General features: G+C 38.9%; 1 protein-coding gene across 1 annotated transcript in view; it reads right to left on the reverse strand.

Moving 5' to 3' along the window:
* Positions 1 to 5,738: 5,738 nt before the first annotated feature.
* The window catches only part of IL1RAPL1 (interleukin 1 receptor accessory protein-like 1), a gene marked incomplete at its 5' end in the record, with an annotated part of 30,135 nt that continues 11,915 nt past the window's right edge, over positions 5,739 to 23,958 (reverse strand). The window contains 3 exons of the mRNA XM_010289893.1: positions 5,739 to 6,457; positions 7,756 to 7,926; positions 20,375 to 20,518. Coding sequence (XP_010288195.1) covers positions 5,739 to 6,457; positions 7,756 to 7,926; positions 20,375 to 20,518 — 1,034 coding nt within the window. The remainder of the gene's footprint in view (positions 6,458 to 7,755; positions 7,927 to 20,374; positions 20,519 to 23,958) is intronic.

Below are 23,958 nucleotides of genomic sequence, written 5' to 3' on the forward strand. Positions count from 1 at the left end.
GGCCATTTCCCGCAGGTGGCGTTGCGGGGGCTGCACGCTCACCGCGTGAGCTAACCTCGTTCTGCGCTCCGCGCTGGCTTTTGCTCTGCACGCTGAGCGGATGCGAAGCACTGTCAGCTCTTCCTGCCCTGCGGCTGCTCGGCGATAGGGTATCGGTGCTTGGCCAGCTGGTGGCACTCACGGTTACTGTCCCTGACATCAAGGCCCACCCTCTCTGCGCGCTGCCTCTAGCAGGTAGAAGAGCGGTGATGTATTGAGCCCATAGTTCCTTCCGCACCCACCTGACATAGGAGTAACTAAACATGACGGCCCAAAGACCCTGTGCTCTCCCTCTCCCCGCATGGGCACACACGGTCTCCCCACCGTAGAGCTGCTCAGTGGCAGCCATGGGGTGCAGCCCCTCACTCTGGTTTGCACTTCTTTATCTGCCACCAAGTGTGTTTGAGAGTATGGGCTCGGTAGGTATTTTCCTGGAAGATTTTGTATTTTTGAGGCAGAGAGCAAGCGCTAATATTTGATAAACAGAGAAAGAGAAGGTTAAAAAGCACATCCATTTTATTTTTGGAGTAATTTGTGTGTTCCTTCTGTCACGTCTTGATGGTTGAGAGAAATGTCTTTATAAAAAATATTGAGAATAATATCTCCATCAAATTCTTAGCTCTCAAATTTTGCTTCAAATTGTTTTCCTAATACTAGTGACCCAGCAAAAAGATGTTTGTACTTTCTGTAAGCTCAGTACTAGATAAAGTTTATCTATTTTATTTAACATTTAGATCCTAGAGAATCATGTTACTCTTAATCCACCAAAATAAAAATATTTTAATTGATTATTGAATGTTTCTGAAATTACATTATCATATATTGGCTATTTAATGTAAGAATGATGTTAAGCTTTTGGAATGAGGCTGCTTGTGATAACAAACAGAACACTTTCCTTCAACAACCCTCAATGTCAATATACTAATTTTTTAGTAATCTGAGCAGCGTCAGAATTTATACATTTTCTAAATAAGGTTTCAGGCCTGTCTTTGTAATTTCTGCTCTGACTACTTCATGGCTCTGTGGACTCTTGACTTCCCACCCGCAGAGCTTATTAGTCCAGAGCAAAAGTCAAACTTTGTCTTCAACAGAATTTAAACAAACAAAAAGCATAGGAAAACTCTTAATAGCTGAAACCTTTCTATTGTTTTTGCTCCCCAGGGCAACAGCTCCGGGTTCTGAAACATCAACCCAAGGCCAGCTGGAGAAGTGTGATGCTGCCAACATGGCTTCTTGGAGGATACAGCCAGAGTCGATGGGAGATAGCCCAGCAAAATTACATCACAAATGACAGCTCAGTATCCGTACTAAATTCAGTGAATGTCAAATGAAAGACACAATGGTGTTCTCCAACCTCCACTCGGTGGGCTATTTAAGAGGTGAAGAGTTGTGATTATACAGAAGAAATGCAAGGGAACCTGCAGCATTCATTATGCAAGGAGACTCATTATTATGAAATTGCTTACATTTTTTCTGATGCCAGTCACATTTATCTCTTGCTCAGATGAGAAATGGGTTAAAAAAAGTGTTCTAATAACACCAAATCAGGTAAGGGATGGCTGTGAAGGAATATAGTTTATCTGGATTATAAACGAAGCCTATTAGGGAGATTTTTCTAGCACTGACAGATTTCTGCAATCCTCTGTGTAACAACAATAGAAGACACACCAAAAACTCTCTGTGCTAGACTATCAACAAGTACAAAATAATTTGGAAGTGTATTAGACATACAGGGACATATTTGTGTTGCTGATCTCTCTGGATAGGCCCCAGAAAAGCCGGTTGCTTGATGTAGGTCAGCCAGAGTACAGAACTTTGCATGACAAAAAAAGTCACAATACAGTAAATAGAGTAAAAAAACAGGTGGGTATTTTGACCTTTCTTCTCCATTGGCCTTTATCCTATTTTTGAGCTTACTTTACTACAGTGATTTTGTTTTCCTCTTTGGATTTTAACTGAACTCTCCTTAGGCTTGCCAGCTCGACATTTTCTTCTTTTTTTTTTTTTTTTTAATTTAAGAATGAAGGAGGCCTGTTTAACAGGCCAGTTTTACTGCTTTATTTAGAATTTAAATGTTTCATTAATGCACAATATCCAAGTAAAATTGTGAATTTTAATCAGGAATGTATAACAAGCTTTCTAATTATTTTGAAGCTGATTATCACCCATTATATAACATACACATGGTTTTCACAGCTGTGCAGTAATAGAAAAATCTTAGTTTGCATCTAAGCCTAACAGTATTTAGCTCTGAACCAGTTCATATTTAATGTGTTTAATGTTGGCTGCCAGGTGAGAACTGGGTGCCTACTAAAATTCAGAAGACATTTTTCTGCTGCTTTCCTTGCAGCCAAGATTTCAGCTTGTCACAGACTGCAAATATGAATTACTTTTCTCTTTGGTTTTCCAATTTTCTTCTCCCACACAAATCAATCTTACACTCATTCAACTTTATTAGATTTACCCTCAAATCATCCTGCTGCAACTGAGAACAGAATCAGACCCAGCAATGCATTTTGCCTTCAAAATAATTAGCTGCTTACTGTACAGTCCCCCATTTCTGTCCAGCTATATGTACTGTCCGGAGAACCTATATACTGAATTTCCACAGGTTGTGCAACAGAGTCCTTTAGTTTTGTATCAAGGACTACCCTGATTAGAGAGCGCCTTATGAAGAGAAAGCACCACACTTGGATAATTCGTGTGCATAGAATCCACATACAGACCCGCAGTTACTGACCACGCAGAGTAAGTTTTTCCAATCATCACACTGTGCAGTTTTTAAAATAAAGTGCTATTTGCTTATGGCTAAACTTTACATGTGGCTATTGCATGCACACTTCAGGCTGCATTGTCAAAAACTGGAACACCTTCACCAAAAAAGGATGGAGCCTAAGCACTAGGGCAATGACAGGTTTGGTTGGGTTGTTTTTTTTTTTTCTTCATTTTATTTTGCGTTCCAACAGAATTTTGTCAAACATAGAGCACGTGAACACACAATATTTTCCTTCACTGTTCCCCACATAGAGCTGTTCCTAGAGGAGGAATACTAAGGAGGAATGTTTCTAAAGCCATAGACAGCTTCTCCATTTATTTCAGGTTTTGTTTTGTGGTTTGTTTCTTTTTATTTTTGTTTTTCTTTTGTTTAATGTTATGACAAAACATTATAAGAAAAACTTTCTTTAAGTAGTATGAATATCAAATAGTATCCATCAATCCCTGAATCATGCTATTCAAAGTGCTTAAATTTACATTAAAAATAGAACAACAGAAAAGTAGTCCCCATGTGGCTAAGGAAACACCTACCGATCATCTAAATGTGACTGCAGTCAGATAGTTACATCCTGCATTTATTCCCCATCCCAGTCTTTACCCCAGGGCATGTGAAGGGGAGGGAAAGGGGAAAAAATAATGCATTGCTTTCAGAGGATATGGGGTATTTGGCATCCAGATGAATGAAGGAAAATGCCATCAGTGCCTGACAGGCGTCTGTAAGAGCAAATAAATAATAGCTTTCTTACACTATAAAAATAACCAAATGTGCAAAACTCTCTTAACATTTTATCTGACCTGGCAGCTTAATTTCCATTTTGTGGCTGTTTGGCACAAGTCCAGAGGGAGACACCGTAATAAAGAACAGATTGTAGAAAAGGACTTGAGCAAATTGGCAGAGAAATAAACATTTTTAAGCAAATAAAAATCAGTGCACATCCCAAAGCTCTATTAGCTTGTTATGCAGATACCGAGATTTCTTAACTTTCATGACAGAAGCATAGTCATTTCCTCCCACACTGTCAGTTCTGGATTACTCCCACAAACATCCCCCAAACTGCAGTTTACCTGCTCTCTACCAATCACTTCTCATTAAGAAGACCAAAATATTATAAACTGTACTTTTCTCATTGTGACAATCAGGATGAACAAACCCCACATACCCATTACATTGGCCAATATCATTCAGCTACCAGAAAAATACCTAAAGCTAATTAATTACGTAAATAAACTATAGGTCTGTTTGCCAGGATACCAGTTACATTTCTGCCAGGGTAAATCAAACCCACGGTTATATGACAGTGTGCTGCAACCAGTAACTCTACTCCTGCTCCTCTGCTTCTGCTAGCAGAGAGCTTGGCTTGAATATGTTGTAAAGCTACAACACTGCTCTTCTCTCTAAAACCAGAAGGGACTTCTCCATTATTTAAAACATGAGTAAGATGCTTATTTCATTTGTCTTAAAGGTGTCCAGTAAACATAGTGTTTTTTTTCTCTTCCCTGGCAGCCATGGTACACACATTATTTGCAACTCCTCAGAGATAGAATCATACATAAAAATTAAAACTAATTTATTTATTCATTAAAGTGAATAAATTGGTTTTAATACTTCCAGGTCTGATTGAAATATTAATTTTGTATAAATAAAGTTTATTCTGAAAACAATGAAATATGTCGGTATTCACGTCATTTTTTTCTGCCTGAGTTCTTTACTGAAATCATGTTGAAATTAATAAAGTTTTACTTATCGTTACAAGCTAAAACCAAGTGAAAGAAGATTTCTTAATCCTGAATATATCATTTCAAAGCAAATACAGTTTTTGGAACATTAAAATACAGGGGGAATCTGTAATCCACAGCAAAATAATGTTTTGCTCTTACTTTTTTAGAAAATAACACTTTCTATAATACAAAGTGACAAACCATCTACAATACCGTCTTTTTATTCCCCTTTGGTTTGGAAGTCATCACTGTAAATATCAGCAGGACTCTCTGCACTTCAGTGCCTATTGCCTCACTTGTCTTACTTGCCTGACAATTGCAAATGATCTTATTTGCAGGATTTTGAAAAGGGGAAAAGAAAAAGTTAAATGCTTAAAAACAAAATCCATAACCACATCAATACCTTTCCAGGAAGTGTTAAAAATAGGGTTTGCTTTTATGTTTATAAAAGGGATACAATCAACTCATTCTTAAAATAATAATTAAAAAAAAAAAACCAAACTCAAGAAAGCAAAAACCAAACCATCTCTAGTTTCTACAGACTGTGTAGTGACTACTGTGAAGGAACCAATACAAATTGGGTATATTCTGTTGTTTGACAGATCTCTACCAAGTTACATGTTAGATGGTCAGACTGTAGTGCTACTCCGAATGGGGTTCATTGTAAGGGCAAGGAAGGAGCAGTGCACATTACGGGAGTAGAAATGAAACTGGAGCTCTCAGTAAGGGATGGGGTCTTTCTAAGAACAATATTCTCCAAAAGAGGTGAACTGCAGCAGGCATGGCCTTCAGGAATCAGGCTAGGCAGGCTAACAAAATGGATGGTGCTTCTGATATCAACACAGCTTTGTCCAAGCATTCCCAAGAGAGGTTAAAAACAAACAAACAAAAAGTCTAAAACTATACTAATGAAGCAAAAAGTTTCCTATCTATACAGCAGTCTCTTCATTTAAAAAAATGTAAATATACAAATTCCAATGACATATAAAACAAAGTTGAAAATGTGAATGGGAAGAGACATGGGTAAAACAGGAAGACTGATGCTACAAAGAAATTGCAAAAAACATATGTACAAGACCCTGTTTTTCCTCGTATGTTATCGATTGTAATGCATGTTTAACAGCAGCAGTCGAGGATGTAGTTCCAGGCACCGGACTGCAGACTCAGCTCCTGCTCAAGGGGGTTGATGGCCCCTTACATTTCGGTCACCAAATGACACTTGATATACTGGTCTCCCGTGGCAAGAGGGGGAGTATCGCACTGTTTGTGTGAGCCTCTTCTGGATTCTGCTCCCTGTTAGTTTTTGTCTGTGGCCGCTGCCCGTTTATAAGTGTCATAGGGATGTTGCAGTAGGTATGCTGGTTACCTATTGAGGTAAGCGGCAGGGTGCCGGTAGGAGGTACATCGTATTCATAGCTTCGATAATAGTGTTTCTGGCGCATCTGTGAGTGATATGTGTTATGAAAGGTGGAGCGCAGGTCTGGATGGGCAGTGGCAAGAGCAGTGGAGGTGGCAGCAGCCATGGAAATTGCTGAGACTGTCTGCAGTTCCCCAAAAGGCCCCTGCTCACTGACGTCTAAAACCTGCTCATGTGTGATGGGTTCAATCCTCTTAAAAGGCATTTCGTACTGTAAACGTTTCCAGAACTTGGAATTCAACTTGTTGCATTTTGGTCCATGCCATTTAATGACAGTGAGGAGCTTGATGGTATGTTTCAGGGCCTCAACCTCCTGGTAGTTCATAACTCCTCGTAGTTCACTGCATTCAATCAGTATCACTTTAATTTCGCCTGTGACTAACATGTTTCGAAGCCTCGTTTCCAGTTCAAAGATGCTCCAGCCTCTTCTAACCACATAATTTGGAGTCATGACGATGATCAGTCGCTTGCTTTGGTCTACACATCTTGCCACGTCTTCAATGTAGGCTACAAAATAAGACAATTGCTGAAAAATCGATCTAAGAAAAAACACTCTGCTCCAGTCTATGGGAGCAATGACAAAACCCTGCTCCCAGAAGAGTTCACTAAAATATGCAAAAACATCACTTGCAAACATGCCGGGATAGCTTGCCAGGACATGGTCCTTGGCAACCTCCTCTAGGTGGCCCTGCTTGAGCATGGGGAATGGACAAGATGACCTTCAGATGTCCCTTCCAACCTCAATCATTCTTTGATCCTGTGAAACATCTATTCCCCCACACACTGTACATTGTGAGTGCTTGTTTATGAGCTGTGGTTTTGTATCAATATCTGTATCTTTATTGGAACAAGTGTGTCCATGACTGTTTTTCTCTTTAAAAAGACAAAGCCACCCAAGTAGGCAGCAGAGCAGCAACTATGTGCTTCAGCGGCTCAGCCTCAAACCCAAATGATACTCTAAGGTGTACTGTAGGGTTAGATTTTTCTTTTCCTTTCATGCCGCCACCACACATATTCACAAAACCTGTGTGGTCTCCTGCAAATTCATGTTTAGTTTGCTGTAGATTTAAAAAAAAATCCTTGTGATTGTTTGATGTTGTTCTTTGCCTATACCAAGCATCCTTTCCTGTCTTTAGTAAAAGATACTGATCTTAGTAGCTGTCTATATGTTTACACTGAATTTATGAAGAACACTACAGCAACTTACAAAAAATTACTGTGTGTAGGTTGGAATATACGAAAGAAACACGAAAAAGGTCTACTTGTACCAGCTGGAATGTATTCTGATTTTCAGTCTCTGAGAACGGTCCAGTACCTCCACTACAAATTTATCTGCAGTGGTCACTAACAGAATTCAGTACTTTGCTCTGCTGTAGATGGTCTTACTCAACCCTTGCATAGCCCAAACATAACTTTTCCTTCCTGTCTGGATTTCTGTAATGAAAACTTAGAATCACGGATATCTTTCCAGGCAACCTCTAAGGGACAAAACCCAAACACCTCTGTATTCATTCCTAGATATGCAAGCTCTCAAAAAATCTGTGAAGAAAATGTTAGTCTCATACATTTGCTTTACTTATGCATGCCCTTTCTGCACTCTCACCTTCAATCAGTATAATACAATTACTAAAATATAATCCTCTTATCTGGGAAATACACTTTCAGTATGTTTGGTGGCTTATCTTCACCATTCTCTAAGACAAGGGAGGAAAGATGACATTCTGAAGGAGTAGATACAGAAGCAGTACTAAACGATCACTGCATTTGCTGCTTAGGAAACACACAAGCATGAAGACATGACTTACTGCCCGTGGGAATCAAATCTCTGTCTGGTATGAACAACTTATATCCATAATGCTTTTCAAGCATATCTGGTAGGATCTCAAGAGCAAATCTTTCTTCTTCTCCAGTTTCTTGATTCCACTGGTCAGGATCCACTTTGGTATAAGATAGATATGCATCGTAGTCTTTGTTGTCTAAGGAAAAGGAGGAAGAAAGTAAGTTAGATTATTCACTATTCTTGCCAAATTCCTAGGTAATTCCCTAGGAATTATTTCTGGGAGAATTTCTGAGGAATAGGAAATTGTTTAGATAAAATGGCAAGATTTCACCCGATCTCCAGCCATGAATCCATTCACCTTTCCTGTTTCACCTGGGAGAGGTAATCCTTATTTACACAGATGCAAGGGAGAAAGGATCCATATCCATAGACTGAAGTCAATTTATTCATAAACATTTGCGTAAGGCTCTGTATGAAGGAAATCCACTCAGCTGTAGGGTGACAGCTTTTGAGCACAGAAGAAAAAAGTTGCTGAAATGAATTTGAATTCTTCTCTAGCTTTATAAAGGAAAAGAAAAGCATGGAAATACCTAGGCTAATGCACAATTGTCTCTGTTGCATACTAAAAACATTTCAGTCTTGCCAGATTTTGACAATAAATTTTGGGCCTGGGGCTGAAGTCTTCTAAGCATATGTGTAGCTTTACTTGCAAAACTCATTGGCTTTCCAGGTCTGAAATTATTGCCAAGCTTAAATCTTTGCAGCATCAGCTCCTGATAATGCAGTTTAAATCTCTTGCATTCTGTGTGCTTAAATTTGCAATTTTAATACTGCATTAATGTACATTTTGTTACTTAACAGTGTGTTATTTCACTTCATTATGTGAAATAAATGTGCCTATTTCTTAAATGTGCTTGGTGTGCCTACTTGAAAGATTGAATCAAAAGAGTCATCATTAATTTTCATTAGGAGGTCAATAATGCCAAGTGCTCTGGAACTAATTCAGTGGAATAAGAGGTCACATTTTGACTTTTGTTGTGAAGAAAGCAGAAAAAAATCAATGGCAAGAATAATGAAATGTTAACATCCTTCTAACTCTCTCAACAACACTATGCACAGGCTATTGAGAACATCAATTACTTGTAAAACAGACCTGATTGAATACTTCACTGTGTGTTGTAAGTAACGTTATATTCAGTCAATGCTGACTTTGGTTATTTACTGAGCCACTCCTTTCCTCAATTTACACCTTTTTGTATTCTGGTAGCATTATTTGGAAAAGCCTAGCAAATGCAGGATGAGTGCAAAGAGTATAAATAAAATTAATGAAATGGTGCTAATCTTGAACAGTCCAATCTTTCTTCTGAGGAACCATGCATACTTTGCTCATTAACATTTGCAGATGATGAAATGGAAATGGTAAAACTGTAACTACTTTTAAACTTTCCAAACCTGTGAAATGACCGTGTGCTTGTTCTCTCCCCTGCACACTTTTTGTGTGATACTATTTATTGGGTTGTTTTATCCACAGACAACAAAACAAACAAACACAACAACAAAAAAAGAAAAATAAGAAAAAGAGGAGCACTGCCTTCTATGGTTCACTCTTTCCATTATTTTTCTTCATTGTGAAACCATGATCCTTAACAATAGACAAGCACCTAAGGTCTTTGACAAAGCCTTGAAATAACACCGAATGGATCAAGTATGAGATAAAGAGAGATTACACAGCAGGTTTTTGTTTCTTCAATAGGACAGTGTTAACCCAGCAACCAAGTTAATGCACAGCAAGGCGAAGAGATATACGGGGAAATTATGACAACTGACAAAATGATGATGTGGTAATGCCATTTTCTGTTGTCACCTCAGTAATGGTCATAAGCGTAGTACATGCTCAAGAGCAGTGCTGCTGTGTTGACAGTCTTTGATTAAAGATGAGAACGTGTCATTTCTCAAAGGGATAAACAATAAGAAATAATGCAGTGTTCAAACTGTTTTAAAGGTTCAGGGTATTGTCTGTTAAGATGCTTAGCACATTCTTACTTAGACTCAAAATTATTCATGCCATGCCACTGTTTTTTTGTGTATGTAATTATTACATTAATGCATTTATTTGAAATATACACTTTTCATACCATGGAGGGTCCAGCATTTCCACTGATTATAACTGCATTATCCTGTATTGCAGGGAACATTTTTTCCACCCTAGTTCCCTATTTTTAACAGAGATTGAAGGGCAAAGAAAGGCCAGGATCTAGGGCATATCTGCACAGGTGGGTTCAGGCAATTGTGAATTTATTCGAACTCCAGCCCAGCAAGGTGTATAGTCTGGTTTGGGAAACTGGTAGATGCATTAGCACAGTGGTTTCCCTGAGCTATTACACTCCTCATCTGTCAGTTTTTTTAATTTACTTTGGTGAAAAGTAAAAAGTTCAGTTTACAGCAGAATTACCTTATGTGGTAATGTTGTTATCTGATGGGCTGACATACTGGCATGAGTAGACAATTTGCAAAATGTGAAATGCCTGGGATGCACAGGGAATGATCACATTTGCCTTTTTTTTACTTCTATGATGTTTATGTATTAGCCTCCTTTTGGTTAATTAAAAATATTTGAGTTACATTGCCAACTCTGAAACATTTTAAGAGCTACAGCAGGCAGATAGCTATGCAGCCATCAGAAGCTATCTTTTCTGTGATGTGATCAAAGAACGATGGCATTATTTACTATTTTCTCTAATCCTTATGGATGGTCAAAAAATGTAGAATTTCAGTTGTAAGGAAAAATGGGAGAACTCGTAAAATTGTTGAAATCTCCCATCTCTAGGAAAGTATTTAAACATGCCGTAGATAATGTCTCTGCATGTGGTTCTTCTCAGTTAAAAGGTCCCACCTACTCCTGCTTGTAATGCCTACATTCTGATCGGAATTCACGTTTTTTAACGTGCTGTCGCAATGGACTGAGAGGGAGAGATGGGAACTTGCAGACATGCAGATCTTACAGCTGAATCAAACTCTGGGAGCTGGGGCTTGTATCTTGCCAGTCTCTTGGCCATGTCACATGGAAGCGGGAGGCTCTTGGCTTTCCTCTCAAGCCCTTTGCTCTCAGGCTGTTTTCCGTATAAGGCTTCCTTCGAGCAATGCATCCAGGAGTTCCTAGACTCCCAGGAAGCATTCAGGAAGTCCATCACAGCTTTTTGATTTCTTGACCATTTACTGGAACAGGTATTATACATGTGCAAATATTTGGTGTCAGGACATCTGCCTTTTCCAAGAAAAAAACACTTCACAAGAAAATTCCACATCCGCTCCTAATCACAAATCAAGTCATAAAGGACTTGATATTATTACTTATATTACTTTGTAGTATGGTAATTACAGATTTGGCTACTCAGTAAGTTCAGATACTGGCTGGATCTAATATTCAGTGTCAGGAAAAAAGGGGCAAAAATCCAAATTAAAAACAAAGCAAGCTGGTGGCAAACTAAGATTTCCTTTAAAATTAGTGTTTACTCATTTCCCTTCATCAGCAAACAATTAAGTCCTCTATCCAAGCATCCTTGGAATGAAAATGTGATTGATTGTTACTTGCACTGTGGCTTTAAGTATAGATTATGCCATTTCAAAGATTTGTTTTTGTCAGGTTCCTATGCATTAGCAATAAACTGGAATACGAAACTCACTACCTGTTTCCTCCCACACTTGGGAAGAAAAATACCTGTTTAACCAAAGGCAGAGATGTTGATAATTTCATCTGAAACTTTTTTTCTTTCCCAAAGAGATTGAAAGCAATTATCTACATATACTTGTGTACCTGAAAGCATTCTTATTCCCTTAACCATTTCAGGATTTTTTTTTAGAAACATATCAGAATAATCTTGCATTGCCTCCAGGTATGTTGGAGAGCTGCATTGTGTCATGGCTGTCTTTTAATTTAGTGAAAACAGCTGAGTGTGACATACAATATCAAGCAACAGCAACACTTTGAAATATGTTGGTGTAATAAGTTTCCTCTTCCTAGTCTTTGTGAATTGATAAGTAATCCTCTCCAGTTACGTGGTTTGTAGTTGCTTTCTGCTGCCTACAGGTAGTATACAACTAAGATTTGTTGTACCCGTTAACTGAAAATATTGAAACAAAACCTAAAGCAAGCCTTGCATGACCAAATTGAACCAGACTTGATGCAAAAAAATTCTTTGTCATTGTACGGTAGACAACCATGAGAGCATGTGAAAGCTCTGAATTAGTTCATCACAATGGGGTCAAATAAAGCCTGTGCTCCAGGTATGATGCATTCAGTCCACAGATGTTTCAGCCGGCCCCAAACTGCTGGTACTGCAAGAGTCTGGTCAAAACAGGCTGTAAGGTACAAACTTTTCCATATCATTTCAACCATTCTATGGAGTTGCAAGTGAGGACAATGAGTAACGGTCATGGAGCTGTGCTCAGCCACCAGTCTGACAAAATTGTTTGGATCAATCTTATGGGTAAACATTGAGGGTGAAATCCCAGCTTCATTAGTAACACACGGAAACATTACTTCATTTAGTGGCCCAGGATTTTAGCCGAAACACTTGTTGCATCATTGCAAAATGCATTCTTTAATGCTGTCCATTCCATTCGGTACTCATCCAAGCGTAGAATATGTTACCATATTCCCTGTCACTTTCTACATTGTTACTCCAGCAGAAGTGATATAAACTTCTAGGAGATGAAGCTGCAAATGTAGCTTGTTATTCCAAGGACATGCTCAGCAGTAGTCACTTAAAGGCTCAATGTAAGCATAAAATGAAACCCAGACTCTATATGCATCTACTTTGTCACATGCAAATGAGATCTTTGGGTAAGTAAATTGCTATCAGACTTCTAAAAACTCATCTGTATGCATGCCCTTTTAACAGCTACACATGAAGAAATGGTAAGCTGGTGCCTACTGAAAGATAGATAAAACTTCTCTTCTACAGGGACCAGCAAACGAATTCAACTTTGAATTTGTATGATAGATGTACATGTTTTCTAATGATTTCCATGTTGCACTCCAAGAAGCCAGCAGTTTGGGTCTTTGAGGGTTTATTAAACCTTAAACATTGCAGATACTTCTGCCAATGGGGGACAGCAAAATTGTATATATATGGATGAAAAATTCAAAATTAAAAAAAACCTTCATAGAGTCACTTTTTTTTTTATCATCAGTCATGTTCAAGCACATGGCAAACTCCGATTCTCAGCTGGCATGATACACTTTAGCACAGGACAGATTAATAGAACAAAATAAAGAGAAATCCCACAATGTATTTCATAGTGAATCTTATTCTAATGAAACTGTAAGACCTAGACACCACAGTCAACCTGTGCCTCTGTGCATCCTGAAATCCTCCAGAGTAATTAGCAGTGCCTTTGGAAACATCCAGCATGCTGAAGGCAGCTGACCACACACAGGCTGCTCTGCAGCTACGTGTAGCTGGCAACACGTCTGACTTTGGCAGATCTTCCATTTCTAGATCGATAGGGAACCACTCAGCTGATTCCCCTCCTTCACCAGAGCACCTCGCCAGCCTAGTAAAGACTCAGATCCTCATTACTGGAGTCTAAGAGCAATGCAGTGATTTAACTCAGCATTGCAGGATTTTGAGTGGAATTTTTGGAAACGACGGACCAGATACTCCCAGTGCTGCAGGGAGTCAGAGTCAAGCCAATGCAGGAGGCTTTCCTCTTTAAAAACGTGCTGTGTTCAGGAAAGATTGCAAAATACTGGGCTTTCAAAATTTCCCAGAGACTGTAGTTGCTTCAAAATTATGATGGCTATGGCATTTCATAATCTGTATTTGTTTCATTATTTGTAGGAACACATTTAATGTACCCATAGCAACAGTGTTCACACTTAATGTAATGAAAAATGTAATTTAAATGCTTAGTTGAGTAAAATGCCCAAATCCTAAGTCTTTCAAAATGCTTATATTTTTCCTCACACTATTTACTGTTTCTTATGAAGCTCACCGTAACATTTTCTTTTACTTTTAAATGTCAAGCTTTTTAACAATTTCAATGTTAATAAAAATTAAGAACTACCAAACTAGATTTTTCCAGGGCAAAGTATTTGTTAAGTGTAGCATTCCTAATGATAGTTCATATCCTTGTGTAGAGTGGATAATGGTGAATTGGAGAGAGATTTTGTAAATGCAACACTGAGGAAGAGGTTAAAGAAATGTAATCAATTCTAAATAGGTTCTGGAGTACTCTCAGTGCACTAGAGGAAAAAAAAAGGTCCTTTGTCCCTAGCAGGCACACAAGTAAAAATATTAAAGCAATGGACATAAGTTTCTTTTTTCCCTTTTTTTTTCACCATTTTTTCCTTCTTTTTTTAAATCCTGTTAAGCCATATTGAATTTTGGAATTCTAAAGAACATGAAAAAATAAAAGAAATACCAATTTTAAAGTTGATTTTATAAGAACTTTTATGAAAACCCAAAGATAGTAATACTACATTTGACATGTCTTAAAATTTAGGAACGATTCCTGGCAAATAAAAATTCAGCCAAAAAGTAATACAATGATGTAATTTCACGTGTAAAATATATTCTTTCTGTAAGCTATATTTTCCCTGGTTTTCTATAATTGCAGCTAAAGACAAAGAGCTAAGACAGCCTTGATTTAGGCAAAAGCAGTGAAAAGTAAATCACCATAAACAAAAGTCAAGGCAGAGATGGCTTGGAAACAGTCTTTAAAACTAAGATTATTGAAACCAGATGCTAATATGCTGCGTTAAACTCATCTGCCTTGGATATCTGCAATGTGCTTTGGCTTTTGATAAAAAAAACTTCAAAGTTTAGAACCATTTGACAGAGCTGCTTGTTGAGGAACAAGAGATATCTCAGTCTTTATTGATTTACACATCGTAGTCTTTTTTTTTCTACTTTACATCTGGACTTCTTGACCTATAACAATCTTTTAGTTTGGATTCTAAAGATGTTCTCAGTGACATTGTTATTTTATTTTTAAATATATACATGTCATGCATGTACTTTAGAGGCTATAACAAAGGAAGAGAGAAAAAAGCAGGAATTTTTCTTTGAAATAGTAAGTTTCAAGGACACAATCTAGAAAATCCCATATTCAGTGGAGACATAAATTGTAAACAAATAGCATAGCATACATGCAAATAAATAACATAAACAAGAAGAGTTAAGGGAAGCAGTTATCCAACAATAAAACTGTAATTAAATAAGAGGAAAATAATTTTGTAACCAGTAATATGTAGAAAGATGAAAGCTGCATTTTTCCAAAGGTGATTTTAATAGAATTTGAACTTGATATTCATAGAGCAGGATTTCTTATTGCCACGGTTTGCCAATAGCCAATAAGAATACATACGCAGTGGTGAGGCTGCTATTGCAAACTTATTCTGTGGGTCCCCAGGGAAGATTCTGTAATTGCAAAGTCACTAACTTCAGCAGTAATTTCAGTCCAGCTATACCTGCACAGCTTAATCATTAACACAAGTGCTTTGGCGGTGCCGAAACCGTTAGTATAAAGTTATATTCGAAGTTAGCAACTAAGTCACGCTGAAACCTTAAGACTCTCAAAGCGTTGCCTTTCCTGGCTGCGTAAGAGGTTTACTGGGATGAAACTTACCTGCTCTTGCCTTGTACAGGCAATAAGGTATTACCCGGGCAATGGCGTAGGCCTGTCCGTGAGCCCTGCTAGTCTTTTGCAGCCGAATAATAGTAAGGACAAAAATCATGATTACCTAAGGACTCCCAGGTGCAATGGAGCCTTCGTGGCAGAAACTGTTTCATCAGTCTCCTAATTTAAGCATTGATTTGCTTCCCCTCAGCAAGCAGTAGAAACTCATCTCTTAAGAAAATGCAACCAGCACAGCCAAGAAACAGCCACTATAGATGTCATGTACGAAATCCAAACAACATTTCCTGAGTTTAGAGCGCTCAGCAGTGACACTTTTTAATCATTTTAGGAGCCCTTTGTTTTATTTCAGCAGTGTGGGGGGAAAAAACCCCAAAATACAGCAACCTGCAGAATTGAAAGTGAAACCTAATGGAACTCCCCAGCCCAGGCACCCAGTTGCCTTCCCTGCCTGCACCCCAGCTGGCACAGGCTGTCTTCCCTCCATTCACCAATGTTTCCTTTGCAAGGAAAGCTGGTAAGATCAGAAGAGCATGGAGAGCTTCTGTCCAACATTGTAGAAACAGCTGATGGGACCTGAAGGCACCAATGGTCATTGTGAAGGTCATTGTATCAGCTGCCAGGCAAAGCTCTCACTTTCTAGTTATCGTCGGCCTACAGGGTTTTTTTTGTTCTTGCGCCTAAAGCTTGGCTTCTTGTCAGCCTAGCTGAGAGAAAGGTTATTTATGTGTATTTCATTAGTAAACTATTTATATAATTTATTCAGATTTTCTCTTTAATTCCTACTTTTTTGTTCTTATCAATTTTAATTTCACCCTCTTAATGTAAAATTTCTTCTTTTTGATGATAGTGTTCACCTCTTGCTTATTAATTCCTTCATACAAAACTTCCACCAGTGTAAATGGTTTCTAATATATTCAGGTAATGCTAGGGGCTGCTCCCCGCACACCGTTTCTACTGTTAATTGTACCATATGCTCTTTTCTCTGAAACTGGAATCTGGAATGTGGACACATGTATAAGTTCATGATTTTGAGTAATTTTGCCTATCTGAGCATGTCCAATGGCTTTAAGCCTGCCATCCGTAGACTTCTGGATTTATCCTTGGTATACATAATAGCTGGCATACAGACATCTGCACATCCACTGGAAAGTGTCAGGTCTTGAAATGGTAAGAAAAAGTTGAAAACAGCTGTTTTGGTGACTTTGAGCCTCCTGGCCACTTTAAGGCAGCATCTTAAATGTTGCTGCGTAGAGAAGTGGTCCGACTCCCCTCTCCACCCTTGCTGTGTCTGCTGTGGCTGTTGTTGCGTGATTTGATGAGCAGGTGCAGCCTCACAAAGGAGCAAGTTGTCCCAGGTGAAATCCTGGGGAAATTCCAAAGGTTTTAGGGGGCCTGGAAGTCAGCTCACATGTAGGCAAAGAACAGATTTCTATACAGTGTTAATATCTCTTCTGATACAAATAGCGTGTTAAGGTCACAGAGTGGAAGGTAGAAAGAAGTGAGGGAATGTGTTTATCGCAGGCATTTGTAAATGCTTACTTGCATTTTTTATCTTCTCTGTTAATTAAAGTATGATGCTTTGTTCATCAAATAATCTAAATACTGGGAAAGGTAAAAAGAGAAGATCTTTGGAAAATAAAAATAAACAGTAACCACTAAAACAATCCTCAGAGGATGAATGCGATATAAAATCTCTTGTGTTGGAGCTCAATGTACAACAAAGCAGAATAAATCATCACTTCTAAAGTGTCTTTCACTAATAATGTGTTAGTCCTTAAAGTGCACTTTATGGACAAGGCTTTTTAAAATTTTAAGTTTACAGCTGCAAACTTAAAACGATTGCCTGATATTTAACAATGATCAACCCTCAGAATTTCTGAGTGAAGTATCTATTTCTGACAATGTTGTTGTTTTCAGAATAAAAGTGGACATTTCTTTGTTTGCACACCACTTCAAGGTAACGTCTCCATTGTGTATGTAGAGAGATCTTGAACTGAAATTCTCCACTTAAACAGATTTGAGAGTTTCTGAGCACCAAACTGGGAGGGGTGAGCTGTATCTCTGAGATGCAAGGTCATGCTAAGTACCTACAGGTGAGAAAGCTCTTTCTTTGGAAAAAGGTCAGAGTGTTGTTCTTGCCCCTCTGCTCCAGCTCCTGGGGCATCTGTCAGTCATTCACAGCGAGGTCCCCTGACTAAACACTGGCACGTCATGTTGCTCCACACCGAAGGACACAACATGGTGTCCATCATGCAGTCCCCTGGTGTGGTCAGCTCCCAGGCGGCTGGAAAGCACAGGCACAGAGTGGGATGAAAAGCAATAAAATGTGAGATGACTTTAATTATATTCCAGTTTAGTAGGAAAGGCAGGGAATTAACCATGAAAAGAAAAAAGGGGGCTTCAATGCTCGTTCCCAGGGAACAATAAAGGTGAGACTGAGCTAAGGTCTTTGCAAGAGAGAAAAAGAAGCAGAAGGAGAGTCTAGTCCCCAGGACAAGAGAGAAGTTGGAACATTCAAAGCTATAAGTTACAGAAATGAGGAACCAGCAGCTGTGATCACTTGCTTAATCTGCAGTACCACTACAGAAAGTAATAAATTGTTTTAGCTGTAAGGGTTAAATACTTTATTTGAAAATATTTCTCACAATTTACCCATGCCTTCCACAGAAATGCACACGTTAGCCTGAGAAAAACTGATGTGTCTAAGGCTTGGAAAGGAAAGAGGAACTGTGATGAGATTTGACATCCTGAAGGGCTTGTTCTCTGATCAGGGAAGAAATGAGACTTTGCATTTTAAAAGAGATTCTCAACTGAAAATTTTAATTGGACCTCACTTTTAAAGTGTTTCAAATCCTCTCTGGGTACAATGTAGTGCACACAAAAAAACCCTGTGATATTTTGATATTTGCTTATCTACGTGCTGTCCGGAAGTATGACAGAACATGGTGTAAGTTATGACTAGCTCTGCTGTTGCACTGCAGGAGATGCAGTTAGAAGAAGATTTAGAGTTCAGCATTTTGTGTCTGTCAGTAACAAACTAAGCCAAAGGAAAGGATCTGAATGTACGTCTGCAATTTATTTCTGCACAAGCTGTGGCTTGGTCTTCTGTGGGGTATTTTTCTCTCTGTCTTCTTGCTTTTGCAAGAGTGTAAGTGAAAGAAACATAGTCGTCCAGCTGCAGTAACTTCATTGGCACAATGGGTTTTATCCATGATGCTAGTATATTGAATACGGTAGGAGCTACAGGTTTCCATTAGGAATCTGCAAGTAGTATTTTTCTTCTTACATTACTATGGTTAAACACGCAAGCTATCACTGTTTGCTTTGATCATCTAAGGAGAATCCATGCTTTACCTTCTTTAACAAAGATCTTTGCTCAGAAAGATAAAATGAATGCATATAGGTTTTCCTCCTTTTAAATCCCAGAACAGTATTCTTTAGAGGTCAATTTTTTGTTGTTTAAAATGTGTTATTAAAGTATCGTTGTTCCCAGGTGACCAGGGAGGAGGGAAAGGCAAGCATGTAACACCTGGTAGAGTAAGTCTGTAAATGAATTGGAATGATTTGAAATAACAATAAGTGACAGCTGTAAAAGTAAAATTACTGATACTGAGAGAGAAAACATTACATTGCATCTATTTAAACAATTATTAATTAAACTGTCTATTTCTGCATAATGTAATATGACCATTGTTCAATTCACACAATTCATACAAGTAAGCATGCCCTTTTAAACTGGGGGCTGCTTTGTGGAGAAGAAAGGATCTCAGCTCCTGAAAAAAAAAGGTGTCTGCCAAAGTCATCCATGAATCACAGTCCTTCTGGGCCTCAGTTTCCCCCTCTGCAAAATAAGTAGAATAATCTGATTTTTTCCTCCACTGAGCTGTTATCCTTTCTGTAAAACCAGTAGAAGGATACAAAATGTTCTAATGTTCTTGGGCTTGTTGTTCTGAACATTTTCTATTTTGGATCCTTGTGCATTTTTAGACGGGAGGCAGAAGTGGGTCATTCCCTAGTGATCTTATTATGGAAGACTTTCCCTTATGTAAGGACCTCTAATTCTGCTGCTATTCTTCTCCCATATTGTGACAGGTTTAGTCAGTGCTTGTTTATCAGTATGTATTTATTTTAATATGTCACAGTGGCTTCTGCCCACAGGCTATTACCTTGAACCGTAAAAAAACTTTTATTAGTATTTCAGTAAAAAAGAAGGTCCTGTCACCAAAGATTCAGTAGTAGCACAAAACACCACAAACTCTCACCCAAGTAACCAAACCTAATTAATCAGGGTCTGCAGCTCAGCCCAGTTTGCTGTTCAACAGCAGTTTCGATATAGGGATAGAGGCAAAGATGACCTTTTTCTTCAGTGCTTAAAAAGAGAAGAAAAGAAAAGAAAATGCGTATATGCATTTGACACGAACCAATGCATACACTGCAGATTACTTTTGTTTAGGCTGGGTGTCCTTGAATCACAGAATGACTTTAATGGCCATTAGCCGCTCTTTCAGTGATTAAGTAAATGAACTCAAGAAAATGAACTGCTGGGTACATTCCCAAACACTTGTTACAGTTTATTGAAACTGATCAGTTTAAACAAGCAGTAAATTGAGATTCACTTCAACCTCTACCTATTTGGTGAATACAATTAGGGAAGACACTCCCCAGCTTGTGGAGAAGCGAAGCTGGCTTTCAGTACTGACAGGAAGTGAAAATCTGTAATGCGTCAGTGTTGGCAGGTTACATTCAGTGTCAGGAATAAAAATCTGAAAGACATGGGTGTCTTCTGGAGCTCCAGAGAGCAGCACGTACATCAGCTCAGCAAACCCTGCTGCTATGTGCTGTATGAGGAACGCGTTTTCAAGTCAGTGCCCAATGCAGTGAGAAATAAAAATTGCAGTTGTTAATGTATCTTGAACTGAAATGAAATTTGGGCCTTGGTGGAGGGAAATAAAAGACAGTCATATTTAGAAAGTAAGAAACTTATTAAGAAGCAGCCTTACCTCCATCCAGTTCTTCAGCTCCAAAATGATTCCTATAGAAGAGCATAATCTCTATCTTGTAACACTTGTAGATAGTCACTAAACAAACAAGCAGCAGCAGAATAGCACCAAGCCCACCAGCAAGCTCAACTGTGTACATCAGCTCTGCAAAGAATTACAAAAAGCAATAACAATCACATTCCAACCCAGAGAAAGATTAGCAGCAGACCTTGCACTTATGTTGAACGTTAAAATAAAATAATGAATGATGAATTATTTATGCATTTATTTCATTATAGGGCCCTTAAAGAAATACTTAATTAATATAATTTTTTTTCCTTTAATAAAATAGTTTTTCCTCTGGTATACCACCTGAATTGCTCATTTAAAAAGTAACAATTGATGGGGATGTGTGTGTGTATGAGTATGTGCGCATATATATATAAAAGACATATTTGATAACTTCCTTCCTTCTCTCTCTCTGTAGATAGATCACAGTTTGCTTTACACAGATAAATGTTGACATTCCGCTTATAATGAAAGCGGAGGTGAATGTTTCTTTTTTGGGGGACTATAAGGCAAACACAGCTTCTCCCTTATTCCACACAGAAATAAGATGAATTTCAGTTTACTGGTTAAGGTTACACTAAGGATTTGTTTATTCTTTTCAAAATAAAAACAAAACAATTAAAAAAAACCCCCAAATTTGAGAGATGTTGAGAAAAATTATCCAAGGAACCCCACAGCCCCACGACTGTTATGTGTTCATATCTTTGATACAGTTTCCCAACCATCTGCAGTTCATCTTTATTCTCCCTCTTCCCCCAGTGGGTTTGACTTATGTGTAGTCACAGCAAACCATCCTGATTTGTCTGTTCCGACATTCCCATTCAGACCGTGGTCCCCTGGTGTCTTTACTGCGCTCTGTCACCAGAGACTCAATGATGGATTGAGATTGTCGCCATGTTGCTCCATTCCTGAGGACGGGGACTCTGGTCAAATATGGCCACAACCGTCTACCGCCAGCAGTATCCTCAGCGGGGCCACTTATCAGTGCACAAGTATTATGTCATCATGGACTTTCACCTTCCCCAGTCTTAACTGTTGCATCTATTTTGTTGTTAGTTTTCATTTGTTTATTGACTGAAAACTGGCAATGTTAAAAAAGGAGGGTGGGAGGAGCAAAAGCATTACTAGCAATATTGCAATTTGAAATGAGTAATAAATTGCATATTGTAAGACCACCTATACTTTTCCAATATCATTCAGTTTTCAGGAATGCTAAGGAAACAAATCTTGGAAATCCAGTTTGCTTCATAAAAATCTGTGCTGGAGAAAGCTCAGTTCCATGCTATTTTCACAGTATCCTCTTCCAGTGGCCAGCTTCTGTCTGAGTAACCTTTTTTTTGTGTGTGTGGTTATGCAGATATATTACTCTATCACAATACAATTCAATTAGAGATATAAAAGGTTAGAGGAAAAAGTGACAATTCCATTTATTTTGACTGCGTCTACTGAGAATCACATACTTCTTTATTATTTTGAAGCAACTGTAAGAAGATTTCATTGCTCTCTGGAAGACACTAAAAGTGTAATAAAATGAAATAAAAAGGCATTTATATTCCATGTCATTCCCTCCAAAATTGTGCTGGAAACTCCTTTGTGTTAGGTATTTTTAAGACTGACATGGTTATTTCAGATTTTCAATACTTTTCTGGTCCAGAAAGGGGAATGTTAAAAAAAATCCAACAAAAAAATTGTTTGTATAGACAAGTAATACAGTATTTTAGAATGGAAATGGAAATTACTCTGCACTGGCTTACTATACCCTGTTTATCATTTTGTACTACAGGTGATGCAGCTGTTCAATGGTAACTAGAAGAAAGGCTTTAATATTTCGGATTGCTAGGCACAAAATACTCTATTTATGTGCCTGCTGTTATGACTCGTTAAAGGCAAGGAAAAACTTTACAACTAGAAAACAAAAGTTTCTCCTAAATTAATACTTTTGAGATTAAATGGGAAAAATAACTTCAGGTAGTCATCTGTTCTCTGTCACTGCATGAAATCAGACTAAAGCACTGCATCACTTTTGCGGTCAGAGAGTCCCTTTTGGTTATCTTTTTCCCTATAAAATAATTCAAGATTATGCTTGTATTTTTACTTCAGTAGTCTATCTGAACATACATGAAACTCTCCTAAATTGCCTCTCAGTACAAGAAGGACACCGAGTTGCTGGAGCGTGTCCAGAGAAGGGCAACGAAGCTGGTGAGGCGTCTGGAGCACAAGTCTTCTGAGGAGCAGCTGAGGGAACTGGGGTTGTTCAGTCTGGAGAAGAGGAGGCTGAGGGGAGACCTCATCGCTCTCTACAACTACCTGAAAGGGGGTTGTGGTGAGGTGGGTGTTGGTCTCTTCTCCCAACTAACTAGTGATAGGATGAGAAGAAATGGCCTCAAGTTGCACCAGGGGAGGTTTAGATTGGCTAGTAGGAAAAATTTCTTTGCGGAGAGAGTGGTCAAGCATTGGACTAGGCTGCCCAGGGAGGTGGTGGAGTCACCATCACTGGGAGTGTTTAAAAAACGTGTGGATGTGGCACTTCGGGACATGGTTTCATGGACATGGTGGTGTTGGGATGATGGTTGGACTTGATGATCTTAAAGGTCTTTTCCAACCTTAATGATTCTGTGATCCTTTAAATTAGGCAACCAAAGCAAACAACAAAATTCTCTAAGTCACCCTGAAACGTATTAGAAATTATTTTTTCACGTGCTGCTGTCGATCCCATCGTGATCACTTACAAGCACAAGGATAAGGTTGATAAGGTGGTTCTTTCTTAAACAGTTCAGTTTGCAAAATAAGTTTCATGGTCTCCCCACCTAGCATAGCAAGCTTGTATTTTCCTCATTGCTGGACAACGTCTATCAGCACGTTTGTTCTCTGTCTTTGGTGCTGTTTGTCAGGGTCCAGAGGCAGAGAGGAGCCATGATTAGCCCAGCAGACTGCTGCATCCTTACACCCAGCCCTGCAAATGCCTGAGCTAACCCCCAAAGCACTGGAAGTGGGACGGCCACATCTGTGCGGCTCTGCGGAAGGCGGGAGAGATCGGCCCGGGCACGGTGCCACACCAGGCTGATTGCTGTCAGGCCCTGAGTTAATGTTTCTGCAGGGTGCTGAACCATGCCCCACGGGGACACCGGCTGGCTTTGAGCTGCCACAGGGGTTTTGTGAGCGGCCGCCGGACTGAAGGCGTGAGGAGCGGGAGGCTCGGCGCTGCCTCTCTGATAGCTCCTCGGGTGACCAAAGGCATTTCACGTTTCTGTGCCTCGGTTTTCCCAGTGTGAACCGGGGAGGGTGTTTCTGACTCCTTGGTAGGAGAGGTTACTCCCAAAGGTGCTCTGCAGACATGGAGGGTGTTAGCGATGTATGTCAACAATGACGTAGTGACTGTTAAAGCTAAGTTAAAGTGTAATAGCAAAGCCAGAGTGTAAGGTTACCTTCACAATAACAATTTTTCCTGCTGCTTTATTCTGCCTTTTGCATTGGGCTTTGAGCACAGTTGCTGCAGCAGGCATTACACTCCCTTTGAAGTGTGATCTGTTTTTCCT

The sequence above is a fragment of the Phaethon lepturus genome, unplaced genomic scaffold (assembly GCF_000687285.1).
Source record: "Phaethon lepturus isolate BGI_N335 unplaced genomic scaffold, ASM68728v1 scaffold2506, whole genome shotgun sequence".
In the NCBI taxonomy this organism is placed as follows: Eukaryota; Metazoa; Chordata; class Aves; order Phaethontiformes; family Phaethontidae; genus Phaethon; species Phaethon lepturus.